Source organism: Rhinolophus ferrumequinum, assembly GCF_004115265.2.
Source record: "Rhinolophus ferrumequinum isolate MPI-CBG mRhiFer1 chromosome 15 unlocalized genomic scaffold, mRhiFer1_v1.p scaffold_54_arrow_ctg1_1, whole genome shotgun sequence".
Taxonomy (NCBI): Eukaryota; Metazoa; Chordata; class Mammalia; order Chiroptera; family Rhinolophidae; genus Rhinolophus; species Rhinolophus ferrumequinum.
Window position 1 is genome coordinate 16957639 of NW_022680357.1, and position 18347 is coordinate 16975985.

General features: G+C 48.3%; 1 protein-coding gene across 4 annotated transcripts in view; it reads left to right on the forward strand.

The window, feature by feature from the left end:
• Positions 1 to 16488, forward strand: part of OTOA (otoancorin) — a 69928-nt gene extending 53440 nt beyond the window's left edge. Inside the window, exons 29-30 of one of the 4 annotated variants that reach the window (XM_033102047.1) lie at positions 1120 to 1227; positions 1558 to 3456. In XM_033102047.1, the coding sequence (XP_032957938.1) occupies positions 1120 to 1227; positions 1558 to 1943 (494 nt within the window). In that variant the 3' untranslated portion in view covers positions 1944 to 3456. Of the gene's footprint in view, positions 1 to 82; positions 852 to 1119; positions 1228 to 1557; positions 3457 to 16345 lie in introns of those variants that run through there. The other 3 variants (XR_004422573.1, XM_033102048.1, XM_033102049.1) reach the window with 3 other exon arrangements.
• Positions 16489 to 18347: the final 1859 nt, after the last annotated feature.

Sequence of the window (18347 nt, forward strand, 5' to 3'; positions counted from 1 at the left end):
GGAGACCCAGGGACTGTGGTTTGCGGCGTTCACCTGTGCAGGCTGCCAAGACCCCGTGCACTCTTTCTGTGTTTCCTTTTAGGAGCCTCCATCCCCCGGGGTCTTTGGCTTGGCTGCCCTCTGCTGGTCCTAGTACCCAAGCTCGCGTGGTGAGCGGCGTGCGTGCATTGCCCTTGGGGCCCGAGCAGCTGGCCACAGGCCCCAACCCAGAGCCTCCACTAGGGCTGGGAGACGGGGGCCTTGAAACTGAAAAGGCGCCGAGAGGAAGAGTGATTATTAAAAACGATGTCGCACATTCTTAAGCTGGCTTGTGTCCCGAGCAGGGAGATGCCCGAGGCCCCCTGCAGCCTCTCTTGGTTTCCAGCTTGGAGACAGAAGCTGTATGGAGGGAAGGGAGGGGTGTTTTCTGTCGGCGGCACACGGACCTTGCCTCCAAGTCACTGCCCTTTCTCCAGCGACAGAGGCCAGAGAGCTGGGTGCAGGCAAAGGCACTTTCACCAGGGCCTGACGGTTCCCACTCAGCCTGAATTTTCCTTCTTCGGAGCTGGAGGCTACATCGGGTTTCTCCTTCTTAGACATTTAGCAGAGCGGAAATAAATGCATCCCTCAACAGAAGCCAATATTCCTGCCTGATCGCTGGGACTAATGGATGTTTTGGTGGGCATTTCATTGCTTGGAAATTAAAACATTTAACATGGCGCAACGTTAAATCAATTTTTAAATACATTTTCCAGATGCCTTTCATTTCCCTGGGCGTCAGCCGAATGGGTGGCTGTGGAGTTATCAGTTAAGCTTTCCAAAGATGCCTGTTTTTTTTTTTTTTTTTGGTGGAGGTGGTGGTTCTTCCTGATTTAACTTGCTCTTGGCTTTGGGGATGGGTCGAAATAAAAGAAAATACATTGCGTAAGCAGTCCCCCATGTGATTCTGGCACGGCACAGCACTCTCAGCCCTGTGGCCAGTCCTGTCGGAGGCTGGAGGGACTGACTTCTGGAAGTCAGCCGGATACTCTTGGCCTTGGGCTCAGGGAGGGTGGGGACAGCGTTGGGGCTTGGCCACCTCCCAGGCCTTACACCGTCTCACTGACAGCCAGCAAAGATGTTTCTCATGGCATCCTTTAGGTGGCAAGTTAGGCATCCTGGGGACTCTGCCACCGGCACATCCTGCCTTCTCTTCCTGGGCACACTTCCACGGTAGACATCTCATCTGGAGATCAGAAGAAAGCCTGCGTGAGTTTCCCAGACTCTGCAGGGTTCCCTATGAGGTGGGTGGATGGAAAAGGGCAGCCTGGGGAGGTGTTGGAGAGACTGGCGTACTTTCAGAGGTCATGTGTGGGGGTGATGGGACATGCAAAGACTGGTGTGTGGAAGGTATGGCCCTCAGGTGTTCTTTGGGCTCTGAGTTGGTTTTCTCTCCTTGGCGGCGAGGTGGCGCTTGTGAAGCTCCGGTCCTGTATCTTGTTTGTTACCAGCCCCACCAGCCCCCATGTAGCTGGGCCCGTCCTGGCGCGTGGAGAGGGACGTGCTAGACGGATGAGTGTCTGCATATTCTGATCACAGAGGCTTTGGATCGCTCTCAGTGTTCCCTTTCTGCCGGCCTCGGGTTGTCCCGGACAAACAACACCGACAGCAACGGCTCTCCTTTGCATCCGACCGCACGCTGCCAACGGCGTGCGGTTTTGTGTCTTGTGTTCCCATCCCATCATCTGTTTTTTGGTTGGACTCCTGAATCGTTCTTCCCATCTCGGATGATGGCCTCAGTTCCTGTGTCGAAGGGCCAACTGCTGCCAGCGGCAGCTGTGTCCTTCTCCTGTCACGGTCATCACCACCCTGCCAGGTGCATGCTGTTACGATGCCTGACTCCCATTTTTCCAGATGGGACTGAGCCCGAGGGGGCGAAGGAACCCGTGTCAGAGGCCTCTCACATAGTAGGATTTGAATCCTGACTTTTTCCCTCGCACTGTGGACCTGCCTGGATGGTGGGTGTCCTTGAGCTTCTCTTGCAAGTTAGACCAGAGAGAGATTCTATAATCTCTTCACCTCCTCTTCTGGTGGGAGGCCAGCTCGCCTCACAGCACACATAATTGGCGATTGCCTCAGGCAGGAAGACAAATCTAGCTTATGCCTGCGGGACCCCCGGGGTCCCCAGTTGAAATGTGTGGTCCTTTGTGTGCAGGAAAGCAGCAGGTCACACTGGCAGGTACAGCTGTCCTTCACCTTTCAATGCCAAGCTGCTGTCAGGTTCCCAGCCTCCCTCTTCTCCGTTCCCCCACGTGGCTGCAGACAGCACGGTCACTTACATGCAGGCGACAGGCCGCTGGCCATGGTACTGATTGGTCAAGACCTGTGCCATGCTGGTTATTTTGAGTGTGACCGCAGGTAGACCCGTTTGCAGAGCCCGCACCTTCAGGCCCATTCCAGACATGGAGCCTCGCGTGACGGGGGCTGGAAGTCTTCCTGCGATGTCACTCTACCATCCAGATGGACTTAGCATTAAATGATTCTCTCTCGTCCTGGTCCCCAGGTTTCACCACAGCTGCTGGGGGTGGGCTTTTCTGTCAAGGAGGGAGGGTCTTGGTGTATTTACATGTGTGTGTGTGCACACACGTGCACACATGTGTACGTACGTTTACCTGGCTCTGCTGTCATGGGAGGCAGCTTAAATATTAGGTATATTTTGTCCTTCAAAGTTCTTTTCCCATCCTTGCCTCCTGACGGCCTTTGAAAACATCTGTATTGCTCCTCATAACACCTGTGTGTAGTAACAGGGTCAGCACAGCGGAAGTGCCAGGTGTGGTGTCCAGGTGTGATGTGTGCAAAGTCGCGGAGCGAGCGTCCTCCCCACACGTCCGTCCACGACGTCCAGCACTCCGGCACTCTCAGCCAGCACCGTGGGGTCATCTCACAGCCCTCTGCTCCCCCGCCCCATTACTGGTCGTTTCAGAAGGGGACAGGGGCCTCGCTGGGCCTTGGGGAGAGCTGGAACTCGCCAGCAGGTGAAGACCGCACTGGCCTTTGAAGAGCCAGGCTAGCCCTATGCTGATGGCATGTGGAGGGAGGCGCTGTCCTTTCCCCGGGGATCGGCCCGAGGAACCCCGTCTGGTCTCTGAAACCCTGTCCGTTTCGCAGAGATTCTAGTTCTCTCTGGCGGCTCCTCCCAGTCACGTTGACAGACTCGTCCAGGTGTCCAGCAGAACCAGAGGCGGCCGTCTCTGCCTTCTGTGCCTACGCGGATGTGTGAACCACCAAGAACTCTCCCCTGGGTCCTGGCAACAGCTTCCTGGCTGTTCTCCCTGCCCTAGGCTTGCCCCTCGAGGGTCTATTTTCAACACAATGACCAGAATGATCCTTAAAAAAAAAACATAAGTCCGAGCATTATTCATAATGGTCCAAAGGTGGAAACATCCCAAATGTCCATCATCTGATCAACGGACAGACAACACATGATCCATCCATATGATGGAAGAAAGCGCAGGTGCACGTGACAACACGTATAAACCCTGAAAACATTCTGTTAAGTGAAAAGCCAGTCACAAAAGCCCATCAGCTGTATGATTTCACTTATTTTAAATGTCTGGAATCCATAGAGACAGAAACTCATGGTTGCCAGGATCTGGGGGGGGAGGAGGAATGAGGAGTAACTGCTGAGGGGTACAGGGGTTCTTTTGGGGTGGTGACGAGGCTGCAAAATTGATTGTGGTGATGGTTGCATGACTGTGGGTAGCCTAAAAAAAACCATTGACTTGTGCACTTTAAACGGGTAAATTGTCTGGTATGTGAATTATGCCTCGATTACAGCTATTAGAAAAAGAAGCCGTGTGTGACAAACTCGGATTCTGGAGAGACGCTGGATTAGCCAGGGCCTATCCAGGCTTGAGTAAGAATAAATTGAGTTTGGCAACTGCACAGTGAAGAGTAAACAGTTCTCACATCCAGTGACACATCACAGCCTTTCCAAAGGCAGAGATGGTGACAGGGCCAAAGAAGTCTGTTGCCTCAGGGACATATGGAAAAAGGGACGTCCCTGGGCTCAAAACCTGCCCGTGGTTTGCCACGTGAGAGTCAAAACTAAAGTGCTTAAAATCACCTGCACGGTCCACCACTGTCCCCTGGCCCCCCCGTGTCTGTTTCCCTCCTGCCTCCCGGGCCCTCCGAGACCCCAGACTTGCTGTCTCAGGCCTTTGTACCTCCTCCTCTCTCCGCCTGCAAGTCGCTTACACCTCTTTCCCTCACGGCTCAGTCACCTCACTTAGCCTTTGGCTGCAGTGCCATCTCTTGGTCACCTTTCTGACCACCTGATCTGAAAACACGTTTCTGACATTTTCAGTTCTTTCTTCCCTGCTTCGTTTTTCTCTGTAGCACATCTGACCTCTTACACAGTTTACTTGTATTTCGGTTTATTGCCTGTCCCCCGATCCGCACCCCAGAGTGTAAGCTCGAGGGGCAAGGATTTCTGTCTGTTTTGTTTACTGCTCTGTCCTCGGTACCCAGAACGGTGTCTGGCCCATAGCAGGTGCTCAATAACGTTTGTTGAATGAAGGCATGGCTACCACGTGTTCAAGAAGTCATTGTATGTGGCATAGGAAAATAGTAGCCAGTAAGGAGATGCCAGCATCCCGCAAATAGTGCAGGAAAATGCCACCCAAATTGCCAACTAGATGAAAGTATTCTTTTTAAATTGTAGACCCATGAGGGTAACATACAAATAAAGGCAAACCTTGCCTTATTTGTACAGTTCCCCCCCCTATTTTTCACTCAACCTCTCAGGCAACTGCCTGAGGAATCATTAAACATCATTTAATAAGTGAACCTTCGCTGGCCTTCTCCCAGAATATACAGAGTTGCCCATGTGAGAAGCAGCAAAATCCCAAGTGAGTACGTGCCGTGAAGGGGTGGCTGTTTCAAGGACCCGAATAGACGTTTCTCAGAAGACACGTAGGCGGCCAACAGGTACATGCAAAGGTGCTCAACACCACTAATCATCGGGGAAATGCACAGCAAACCTGCAATGAGGTGCCACCTCACACCTGTCAGGATGGCTGTTACCAAACAATAAGAGGTGACAAACACTGGTATGCATGTGGAGAAAGTGCACTGTTGGTGGGAACTGAAATGGATGCAGCCACTATGGAAAACAGGACGGAGTTTCCTCAAAAAAATTAAAACTAGAACTCCCATGTGACCCAGTGATCCCACTTCTGGGTATTTATCTGAAGGAAATGAAACCACCATCTCAGCGCTCTCTGCACCCCCGTGTTCACTGCAGCATTAGTCACAGTGGCCAAGACACGGGAACAAGCTAAGTGTCCATGAACGGATGAAGGGATAGAGAAGATGTGGTATTAATCACACACAACAGAATTTTATACAATTTTTTAAAAGAAGGAAGTCCTGTCATTTGTAACCATGGGTGAACGTGGAGCCCATTAGCTGAGTGAAATAAGCCAGACACAGAAGGACAGATCCTGTCTGATGTCACTTGTACGTGGACTCGAAAACAGTTGAACCTGTCGAACCAGAGAGTAGAACAGTGTCTACCAGGGGCTGAGTGGGGACAGGGGAGGTGACATTCAGAAGGTACAGAGCTTCAGTTATGCTCGATGACAGAGCCCTGGTGATGTAATGGATAGCATGGGGACTATAATTAATAATACTGTTTTATAGATGTGAGATTTGCTGAAAGAGTAGATTGTGTTTTCACCACACACACACACACACACCCAAGACGATACGAGGAGCTGGATATGTTAATTAGCTTGATTGTGGTCACCATTTCACAACGTATACACATATCAAAACATCACGTTGTGTACCTTAAATGCAGACAATTTTAATTTGTCATCCGTGCCGTCGTAAAGCTGGAAAAAGCATTTTACAGAAGAGAAAAAAGAAAAAGAGTGGCCGTCCGGTCAATACAATGGATGGGGCTTCTTTGGAAGAGACTGCTGGTTTTCTCTGATGATGGCATCTTGATGTGTATGGTGTGTGTCTCAGAAAGCTCCAGTAACTAGCAGTCTGTCTCTTGAGATTCTCCAGCAGCCCCCATGGTGAATTCCCCACGGGCCACGTGCCCTGTATTTTAAATCGAACCCACCGCAAACGTACCCTCTGACCTCGGTGAAACTGTCCAGCCATTTTCACGTGATACTGTGAGATAGAAACTTACTTTTAAATTTACTGGTCCCGAGTCTGGGCGTCCACCCGGGCACCAGACTACGTTGTGTGTGTATCTGTAACGCCACATTTTCTTCAGCTCTGAAATTGTGTTGACGCGCCTTATGCAGCCATCTGTATACCTCAAGGGTCACGTATTCTTGGAAACTTTCATTTCTAAGCAAAGTAAGAATCAGAACAGGTCTTGGACTTGCGGTCTATGGAACTGGCACGTGAAAGTTGAAAACAAGGTGAAACCTGAAAACAAGGTGAAACCTGAGACAGAGCAGCAGGGAAGGGCTGGGCCTGACGAGGGCACAGACCAAAGCCTGGTACTGCCTCACAGGGTTTGCAGGTCACCGTCAGGAGGCAGCTGCAGGTGGGGGATGTCCAGGGCCATGCCTGGCACCTCTGGTCCCTGCAGGTGAATTACAAGAGGTGCCAGGTGCCAGGTAAGAAGTGCCTCCTCTGCACAGGGGGGACTAATGGCCAAAAGACACCCCTTCCTCTAGGATGAAGCCCTCCAGACTAGGCCAGATGGCTTAATTTGTGATCAGAGCGAGGACTGGCTTTCTGTCCCCACTCATCACCTTGGCCAGGTACCTTCGTGCCCTGCACACACAGCTCACCTGTGCTTGGAGGACCTGAGGCTACCTGTTCATTACAGAACTCAGCCACTCAGCCAAGAGAAGCACTTGAAAATTTACACGCTGTTCAGGTAAAAGTGTATCAATTTTGAGGACTGACTTCCTGGTGAAAGAGGTCACGTGGGACAGGTAACATCTACCTGAATCAGGTGTGGAAGCTTCCCTTGAGCTTTGCCTATCTGACAACCTGGTTCCTTCCTTAGAGAAAGAATTCAGTTGTTTAACTGATTGGTTGAGGGCTGGTGTGACACTTAAGCTGAATTTGAATGTATTTGTGTATATTCTAAGGCCGATTTGGAAATTAACACTTGAACATGCGTAAGAGGGCTCTGCCTGGTTTGAAATAGTCTCTTGTATTCTTTGTGGCTTATTGGTAACTCTGAGTTAATTTAGCCCTAAATAGTTCAGAGCCTTTTCTGTTTTAGCTCCGGGAATAATGTTTTCCTTCTTTTCAAAGATGTAATATTTCTGCTAACAGTACAGACAGATAGCAAAGATAAGAACCTTCAGGCTCTTTGAGGACGAAAAGGGTATTCCAAATTGGCCCTTCATTAGAGTGCAGGAATAAACTGCTAAGTCTGGGTTTTATGATTTCGGGTTTGTTTGTTTAATGGATTTCTTTGCTTGAACTTTGGGTGCATACATGATCCTTTTGAAGAGCAGAGACATGAACCCATGCTGTTTGATTTACAGATCTTTCCAGAGGCATTTAAAAATTTATCTCGGGTTTGGTTAAGTTTATTTTTCACACTCTCAGTTGAAGGGAGGAGTGACTGTTCCCCTCCCTCCACACCTCAGAAAGATGGGGTGTTTTTTTTCACTTATAAATTCTTTGACCTCAGAGAAGGACGGGCAGAAGTTTCCAGAAGGGTTAGAGATGAAGGTGGGGTGGGGAGACTGGCCCCCACTTGTTCCCAATTGCCATGGGAACAGGAAACCACGTGGTGGAGTCACGGGTTCGGGATTGCTGGCTTAACCGTGGATTCTTTTATCTAACTCTTGGTCATGTGATGAGAATTAAATGAGAATGATGGATGCAAAGGGCTTAGAAGTTTCCGGTCAATGTTAGCTGCTGTGTTATGCTCAGTTCTGCACATGGGCTTACCAGGTCTATCGGAGGACATTTGTGCCAAGGGTTACGGGAGAATAAAGGCGTGGTTAGCCTTTTGGCACAGAGACCTTTTTAGGATTTAGGCTGAGGAAGGCGTGCAGGGCCCAGGAGAGGAGATAATCTTGCCACAAAAGCTGGGGACCAGCTGCCACTCAGCCCTCTGGGATAATTGGCTTGCAACTCAGACTGTCAACGGAGGTATTTTTATGACGTGCTGTCTGCCTGGCTCTTCATATGACTTGCATTTTGCTCTTGCAGCTTCGATAAATTGTGAAGCATTTTGTTCCTCCTCAAAGCATGTCGATGTGCAATCACAGAGTGTTTCCACCTGGATTGTCATAATTAATTTTTGAAGTTGCATCTGATCTTTCAAGTTATGACCCCGAATTTTGAAAGAGTGTTAAGATAGGCAAGAGTGACAGATTTTCCGTATGCCCATCACCCAGCTTCCCCCGAGGATGGTTACATAACCCATCACAGTGTCAAAACTACAGGAAATGGATGTGGGAGGTGTAACACTATTGCAACTGATTTTTATGCTTTATTTATTTACGAATTCCTTAATTGGTTTAACGGGGGCATTTTCCAGAAGCAGCTACTACCACCCTTGGAGTCGCTGGCCCCAGAAGTTGCGATTCTCTCTGAGAACAAGCCAACAATTTAGACTTTAGACATTTCTGTGATGACACGCCCTTGTGGTGAGGGGGTCCGGGTGAGTCCTCGTCATGGCGACTTTTCCTTTAGAACCAGGAGGGTGGGCACTGAGCAGATTCGGCATACCTTGTGGGAGCCTATTTTATTCTTCATTTGTGTCACCAGATGCACCGGCAACCATGATGAGCACCAGGGAAACCATGTCTGGTGGACCCCATTGCCATCAAACAATAATAAAAGATGAGGGCCTGTTGTTCCGTAGACTATATTTAAAGGACCTGCCAATGGTAGAAGAGAAGCCAGCTCTTGGCTCAGCTTTGTAGAAGAAACTGCTCTGGATATGAAAGTTGATGACTGGGGGACTTATGGTCCAAGGAGGGGTAACCTCAGTGTTGCCCAAAAGGAAGAGAGAGGAAGTTTGGGTGGAAGTGAAGGGACTGGCCAACAGAGGACAAAAGCTAGCCCACCTGAAGGGTATGCGACCAAGAGAGAGTAATTGTCAGAGGGCCATTTTTGAGCATTGCCCATGATGCTTTGCATGCATTGTTTCCTTCAGTGAGCACAGCAACCTGGAAAGGGAAGGAGTATTCGTTATTCACAGAGGAGGAAACTGAGGCAGATGAGATGTGGGAGGTGGTCAGAGCCTGGGGATGTGAACGTCCATGGACGTTCCTGACACTCCCCCTCTCATTCCTCTGCTCTGAACACTCTCTTTCCAGTATTTTCTAGTTCACCTTCAAAACATACCTCTCATTCACTCACGGCCTTCTTTCCATCTCCTCTGCCATCACTCTACCATCATGTGTCACCTGTGTATGGCAGCAGCTGATCCCCTCACTCCCTCTTTTTTCTTCTGCCTCGTCTGTTCTCTCAACAGACACCAGAGGAACCTCAAAAAAAGGCGTATCTACTAAAGCGCTTCTCTTCACTACAACCTTCACAGGATTCCTTGCTTTTACCGTAAAACCCCAAACCCTTATCGTGGCCGACAAAGCCCGGCACGGCCACATGTTCCTCACCACCCTCAGTCGTGCTCATGCTGACCTGTCTTCATTTCCCTGTGCGCTCCCTTCCCTTCTCCGTGGTCTTCACATGTGGTGTTCCTTCCACGGAGAACACCTTTCCGTCTACTGTGCACCAGCGAAATTATTTCTCTCTCATGTCTGTTGTGCACTGAGTCTGTTTTCCCCCCAAATTCGTATGTCAAGCCCCTCCCCTGCCATGTGATGGTATTAGGAGGTGGAGCCTGGGGAGGAGCTTAGAATTAGATGATGTCACGAGGGTGGGGCCCTCACGAGGGGATTAGTGCCCTTTTCAGGGTCAGGAGACAGCCTGGTTTCTCTCCCTGCTTTGCCATGAAGGACACAGCGAGAAATGGACAGTCTGTCAGCTAGAAAAGGATCCTCCTCAGAATCCAGCCTTGCTGGCACCCTGACCTTGGGCTTCCAGCCTCCCAGAACTGTGAGAGATACGTTTCTATTATTTGTAAGCTGCTCAGTCTCCAGTGTTCTGCGACAGCAGCCTGAACAACTAAGGCAAGGCCTCGCCTTACACGTCACTTCTCTAACTCCCCAAATTAAAGGAGGCCTCCCATGCTCACTGACGGCAGCAAATTTGCCTTCAGCACACTTTCCCTGCACATAATTAGGTGTTTGCTCAATGATTCCTTTAACATCTGTATCTGCCTGTTAGATCGGAAGCTCCATGTGGTTAGGCTTGATTTTATTCCTCACCACGGTATTTCCCGGGCCCCACACAGTGTCTGGCATGTGAACGGGAACCCAATAAGTATTTGTTGAATGAATGAATGAACAAATGATAGGATTGCTGACGATTCCTGGCGTTTGAGATTTTAGTATCATTTTTCATTTACTTTCTTAAAAAGCAGTACGTGTCAAGTTGTACCTTCACCTAGAAGATATAAGAGTTTGAAGCAAAAACTTGGAGGCAGTGACGTGTAACATGGAATGAACGGATGTCCACACCACCCGAGGTCCCTGAGCGGTGGCGTGGCCTTGCGTCTGAGTTTGCCGCAGTGAACTTGACCACAAAGATGCCGAGTGCACTGCCAGCCACAACTAGCAGTTGAGTTGTGAGTGGTGGTGTCAATCTGAAAAGCATAAGCTATTCTTAGACGCTTATTTTTATAATGGGTTTTCTTAGGGAGTTGCTAAAATGGGCCCAAACCATATGTCTCTCCATCGAGAAAAGTCTGAGCATGGATTGCCTGAAACACATGCTGGCAGAGATATTGACAAACCACTTGTGTGACTTTGGAGACCACGCGCTCGTGTTTTTGGCAACTCAGAAGGGGTTGGCTTGGAGCTGTACACTGAAAAATACAAACAGATAAAAAATGGTTTGTCTCTTCGTTCGAGGTCAGTTTAGAATCACCATGAAAGGTACATGTAAGAGTAGAAAACCTGGTGGAGGCTGGAGCTGTAGAAATGGTGGAAATTATTTTGGGTCAAAAAGAGGCAGCCAAGTTGAAAAAGGTGCCATTATTGAATAGTCCCATTGGATGGGTTCAGAAGGCGTCTTGAGCAGTGGGTGGAGAGACCCGGGGACAGCCAGTCCGTTTCACTTTGATAAAAGGGGAAACATTAGTACTTTGGCCATTTTATCATCATTACAATAATAAGGTCCGTGAAGGAAGGCAAGCTGATTTGCTCAAGGTTGCAGGGTATGACAGCTGGTAAGGAATTTCCAGGAAGATACGATTCTTCTTTTCTTCTGGCAAGTACCAATATTTTCCATGTGGTTCCAGAAGTTTACTGTCCGCTCCTAAGGACTCCGGCCCTGGGGGAGGAGGCAGAACCGGCCTGATGTGGGATGCCCAGCACCCTCGACCGAGGCTGAGTTTTCAGGAATTGAAAGATCAATGTAACAGTTGTCTGGCTCATAATAATCTTGCGGGGAGATTTTCATTTGTTTTTCCTGAGGGCAAGTGATGTATTCACTCATCAGAACAATGAAACAACTTTAAAAACGTTCTTTGTAGAGGGGATGTAGTGATATGCCCATGGTAAAAATGTAAATGGTACCAAGGGCGTTCGGTGAAAATTAAGTCTCTTCTCGTGGCTACCCCAGCCCTGGGGTTTTGTGGTTCCTTCCAGAGATTTTCCACACCCATCTGCGCGTGCGTGCACACAAATGCATTTCATTCTTTATTAACATCATGGGAGCCTGCTGTGTTCCTTAAAAAAAAAATTGAGGCGAACTTCACGTGCCAAAATTAACTACTTTAAAGTGTACAATTCAGCAGCATTTTGTGCATTCGTGTTGTGCAAACATCGTCTCTCTACCTAGTTCCCAAACACCATGTTGTCTTTTGTACGTCCTTTTTTTTTTTTTTTTACATAACAGTATATCCTGGAGATTGTTCCGTCCTAGGAAATACCGAGTTCTCTCTTTCTCCTTTATTCTGTGGATCGCGCTTGTACCAGACCTGGGGATGAGCGGCTCAGATCCTCCTCTATAAAGGGTTTGCTGCCCAGCTGTGAAGAATGGGGCGGCTGACAGCATGAATCTGTCGATATATCAGGGTCCCCCTCCACTGTCTAGTTGGGGTCATGCTCTTCTCGGGCAGCCCCCTGCCCATGACTGACTTTTTCTCTGACAGGCACCCTTCGCCTCCCTCCGGGCTGGTCTAAATTGGCCTCTACTGGCATCCCCCCCGCCCAATCCCACTTCGTCTCCTTTTCTGTTATAGCTGCTACTCCCCAATATACCTTTTGCACTCTGTGTCGGCATCTGCTTCTCAGAGAGCCCACCCAACACGTACCCGCCGCCTGCATCTCAGGTCTCGTCTCCTACGATAATGATCGATATACTGAGGTTGCTTCCAGTCTCTGGCTCTCACAGTTAGTGCTTGCTTGCCCACGTCTGTGTGCGCATGTGCGAGAATATCTGGAGAATAAATTCCCAGAGGTCACATTGTGGGTCAGTTTCAATTTTGCATTTCAACTCTTGAGCTGCACCTTCTAACCACCCTGTCTTCCTAGGGCTGTACCAGTTTGCACTCCCGTCAGGCAGGGAGGCGAGAACGTTCTTCCTACCTTCCTCAACAGAATGTATGATCACATTGAAAAATGTTCCTAATTGTATAGGAGAGAAATATGATGTCATCATAGTTTTAATTTGCTTTTATTTTTAGTATGAGTGAGGTTGAACATGTTTTCAATTGCTAAAAAATGATGGCAAGCAAAAGAAAACATTATTTCATATGAAACAACTCACACTGGAATTTTAAAGGTAAAATATAATACTTTAACGTGATCTCCGGCACGTGGAGGAGGGCTACTTTATGCAAAACCCCCAGATTTTTGGGGGTACAAGTTCACAAGAGCCGGTGTCCACCTGCGTAAGGAGTTTTGTGAATACTGAATTAGGTTATGACATTAAGTTTTAATTTAAAAGGTATAATGAGTGAAAATAATTTTTGCGTGCATTGTCATGAGTTGGTGATTAGACTGTTTTAATTCTTACCATTAGTTAAAATCCATCAGCCTCCACAAGATAAAGGGTTACGCCAGAAGTGATTATGTGTCCTACTTTCCTAAGTGCGTCTTGGAGGACCTGGGGCTCTCATTTCTAATGTAATGGGAGAGAGAAAAGGATTAGTGGGAATTTGTACGTTCTGATGGCAGCAGCAAGGTGGGGGCATGTGGAGAAGGAACATTGGAGGATTCTGAGAGCTGGTGACAGACCAACACTGGGAGGGCTGCTGTTCTATATCCATTCCGTTTGGATGGGGTTCTGAGACTCAGTTTCCTTCCCTGGCTCCCCCAGGAACAGGAAACTGGGTGAGGTGTATGGGTTCGACGGCAGGCTGAGCTGCTGGAACATACAATGCCTGAAAATAAAGATTCACACTTATTTCTTTTCCGTGTTCCAGTCCAGGGTGGTGCAGGGTGGGCTGGGCAGCTTGGTTCCATGAACTCATCCAGAGTCTTGGGTTCCTCTGTCTTATTGCTTTGCCATCCCCTGGGGTTGGGCCGTTATTCACGGGATTAAAGCTGACTCACCAGCACCACCCTTGTTCCAGCTCAGAGGAGGGTGACAGGAAGTTGAGGACCCGCCATTTCCTTGTAAGGGAAGTGGTGAAGATGCTGACGTATCTCTTGTACTCACATTTCCTTGGTGAGAATTTAGTCCCGTGGCCAAACCTGCTTGCTGAGAAGTGAGATTCCAGGAGCCATGTGCTCTGTGCAAACCCTGGGGGAGTATAAAGGAAGAAAGCGGGGATAGATAGAGGACAGTTAGCCATCTGTGCCACAGGATTCAGAGCCCAGCAAAGACAATAATTCTGCTTTTTTTTTTTATCAAGTCCCGTCCATTTCCAGAGTCCTGAACTGGTGCCAGGAATGAGGAACAGGAGGTGGCACCACTTTTGTCTTTGATCCTTCAAATAAGCCTCTTTTCTTTAAGAATCTAGTATCAAAGATACCCAGTTATCTAACTTGGAAGTCATTCAGCCATTCAACAGACAATTAACGGAGCCCCATGGGATGTTCCAGGCATTGCCTACTAGGTGCCAGGTACCAAGAGGACCTCATGGGGCATCCAGGAGACTGGCGGAAGGGGGCATTGAACAGGGAACCCCACAGCGTATAATAATTATAATAAGAGATATAATTACCAATTATGACGCAGTCCTCGAAGGAAAAAGCATTCTGTGGGAGTAGGAGACATAGATCTAATTTATGTTAGAGACTCAGGGAGGTCTCCAAGGAAGTAATATGTAAGCTAAGACCTAAAAAATAGACATGTTAGACTTGGCTGGTGGATGAGGGAGGGGAAAGGGTGGTCTAGGCAGAGGGATTACAATAGTGAAGGAGGGAGACAGAAATGAAGTATTTGGCTGGAATAGTTCTCCTCCTGCCTTGTAGGACATGCGTGTCTGTTAGCCGCATACTCCAAAATGGAGTGGCTTAAAATGACAGCCATTTATTAGCTCATGACTCAGCAGGTGGCGAGTTAGGCTGGACTCAGCTGGGCGGTTTTTGTGACCTAGGCTGAACTTGTTGCTGCCTCTGCCGTCAGCTATGGGTCAGCCTCTGCTTCTGGGGGTAGGTTGGCCGTTGGTTGGGGCACCTGGGCTCTTCTCCAGGTGGGCTCTTGTCCTCCACTAGGCTAGCTGAGGCAGGCTGTTCACGTGGTGGCAGGGCTCGATGAGGAAGCGGAAGCGTGCAAGGCCTCTTGAAACGTAAGGAAATGATGGCCCTCCATCATTTCTGCCACATCTACTGGCCAGAGCTCATTGCACCACCAACCCAATCCAGGGGTGGGAAAATGGTCTCCACCTCGTGATGGCAGGAGCTGCAAAGTCACAGTGTAGAGGGTGGGATACAGGGAGGGGCGAACAAGTGAGGGCATTTTTGCAGCTACCTAAGGAATTTGGGTAATCACCCATGGAAGGCATGGGAGTTTTTAAAGCAGGAAGTCGCGATATCAGGGCACATGGCCAAGGTGACTTGAGCTGAGCTGCGCTGGAAACTTCCAAGAGTTTACCTGCCGTCTTGGTTGTGAGCCCTGTGGATGCAGGGTTGGTATCCTTTTCGCAGGGTTGGACACAGCGCCTATCTACCAGCTCAACCCCTGTGGCCGGAAACAAGAATCCAAAGCTTTATATTTTCAGCACCTCCAGGTTTCCCGGCAAGGTCCTGTGGAGGGGGTTTCTGTACAGACAGCTTAGCTTGTTTGCAATTGTGAAACTAATATCCTCACCACAAGCTGAGCTGCGAAGAATCCCAGACTTGTCTCAATTATAATTCGTTTGTTGGGCCTTGAGGGGGTCTGGAAAGCCTGTTCCAACTTCTCTCTCTCTTTCTCTCTCACAACACACAAACATGTTTGCCCAAACTGGCATTTCTCTTCTGAGCATTCTGGGGGCAGGATTTTGCCAAGTGTGATAATGCTGGTTGTCACGTTATTGTCTCTGAATGAACCCGACCTGTTTACTCTGTGATGCAGGGGCCTGGGGGTCTGTGAACCACCTTTCTCCTTTGCCAGTGGAATGGCCTGTCTGTCAGTCGGGGGACTGGAAAGGAGGAGGAAAGAGAAGGGACATCTTCCTTCTTATTTGCTTGCTCTTTCGGTTAGTGTCACTCCAGCAATGGTTCCCTACCTTGGTGGGCAGTGAGTTATACTAGTTCCCTGTTTCCAGCCACCCCCCACAATTGTCCAGGCTCAATCTCCTGCTCAGTGGTCAGCTCCACCCATTCCAGGGTTCTAGATTCTAATACCTCATATTGCTTCCTCTGTTCCTTCAGGGTAGTAACCGCTTCATACAATTACTATGTCTGTGTTAACTCAAGTGTTCCCTTTTCACGTTTTTAGTTCTCCCATACTGTTTTTAAAGTTCTGATAAAATAAATGTGTGCAGTTTCTGTTGTCCTGCCTGATTCTTGACTGTTACATACGGTGGATAAGATTATTTTAAATGGTACCAAGTTGGACATTTAAAAAATATTTGAGTGGGTACCTGTTTAGTATAATGTGTATTATGAAAAGAAATATATAACTGACCACACTCATTATATATATACCACACTCATTAGCTCTTAGATATTATTGCTTCAGATTAAAAAAACAAATTAAGAATGAACTGACTTCACAGCACATTGTTAAGCAAATACTAGAACAGTTGGTACACGGCCAAAATAGCGAAGGTGGTATGTTCTTTTAACAGGAAAATTATCGTGGTTCCAAAGAAGAATCAGGATAAAGGGAAGATCAGAAAGGTCACGGAGTCTGAGTTCCTGCATCTTTACATTTCCAGGTCCATGTGTGATGTTACCAGCGTTCCAAAGGGAGCAGGTACACCTGGCATCTGAAGTCCAGCCAATAGCTGACCATGTGTCAGACTTGCAGGATGAGCTTTCCGTGCTCAGATCAACCAACCACTGAGATGCTTGGCCGCCATCTTGAACTTCTGCAATTCCTTACGCAGAAGCAAAGCTGCACAAAACTAACCATAATCACTAAAGTATGTCCCGTCACCATTAAATCGCCGGACTCTGAGTCCCTTTTCAGGTGGCACTCGAAGTCAGATGCCACACTGGGGAAGGCTGTGTGACAAGGTCAGCCGAGAAAGGGCCAGTTACGTGTCGTCCCTGTAGGTGACGAGGGAAACCTGTAATGATGTCCTGTCCTGAGAACTGGAATGCCATCTCCTCTTGCTTTAGTGACAAGGAGTTGACGTAGTTATTTTTGTTCCGAGTGACCCCAGATGAGGAGAAAGCCAGCCCATGCGGTCTGGGCAGGGGGCTGATCCTTTAAGTAAGAGACTCTCAGACAGTTCGAGAGTGGCCAGGCCTAATGACGTCACCTCAGTGGAAACTGGGCACCTGAAATGGGACTTTTGGGTTATGTGACATGAGTAGAAGACTTGGTGTGAGACAGGTGTCTCTGGAAACACTTCAGCCAAGGCAAACTTGGGGACCTGTCCTTCCATGACTGACACTCAGTGTCACGGGCTTGAACGTTGTTTCACGTCCAAGAGAAAAGTTGACATAGGTGAGCTCCAGACAGAAAGGAAGGGGGTATGAAGAACTATTTCACGTGTACCTGGATGTGACAGCAAAAACTTTTCAGTGTAGACATTTAGTCCTTCACAGGGATTTCTTAATCTTCAGCGAGATTCTGAGGTGCTAAAATTTTCTGGTTGAATGTTTTTCCTTCAGGAAACAATCCTTTAGGAACAGAGGTTCAGAGTTAGCGGCAAAAGCAATTCAGAACCACGATTTCTCTAAGATAGCTAACAGTTTCACTTAGCATGATCAAGATGATGTAGAAAAAAATGGTTCCTTGGTTTCTGCAGTGATTTTCATCTTTCTGGAGTTATTTTCCTGAATGTCTCACCACCAAAACTTTTTTTTTTTTAAACCATTGTTTTCTTAATCACAAAAGTTTGCCACGTGCAGGGCTGAAGGTCATCAGGGGACTTCCTCCTTCCTGGTTTCTGAGTTGGGTTTGTCTTGTTCCTTTTCTCTGCCTGGTTTGTAAGCAGGTCTCAGGGGACCACACCCCGGGGCCATTCGTTCAGCACATGTTGATCGAATGCCAGATGTGTGCAACCTTCTCTCTCAGTCCGGAGATACCAAACCTCAAACTTTTCACTAGTGCTTCTCACTGGGGGTTCTTGGTGTCCCGTGACATAACGGATCTGCCATTGGCACAGGAGCGGACAGTTCTGACATCAAGGTTATCACTAATTTAACACCAAGTCTTTGATCCCAGATCTTGAAAGCAGTCTCGTCTTGTGCCATGAAAGACGGCTTTTTAAGGAGTTGCCAAATGGATGCAGCATGTTGTGTTTTTCTTATTGAAACACACGTGTGCTCCCTTTCCCAAAAACAAATCCCCAAGCTGTTGATTGCACCCGGGACAGAGTGTTCACCGCGGAGGGAAGGCAAGGCCCTTGCAGAACAGTTTGGTAGCGAATTCTTCCACCACTGGACTTATTCGGGGGACTGCACTGGCCAAGTGAATGAAGCAAATGTGGTCATGTTTCTTGGGGCTCTTCAGTGGCCATTACAGATGATGCACAAAACTCATCAGCTCCTCCAGCCAAACAACTACCTTGAGAGTAGACAGTTCTCCTAACTTCACGGGGCTGAAGTGCTTCTGCCAACTGGCGTTGAGAGCCAGAGAGCCTCATTCATTTCTCAGTGCGTCAAAATAAAAAAGACACCTAGGAGCTCACCTAGGGTTCCTTAGACTCTCTTCAAAGTTAATCACAACTACACGTTCTTCCCTCACTGACCCAGCCTCATTCACTT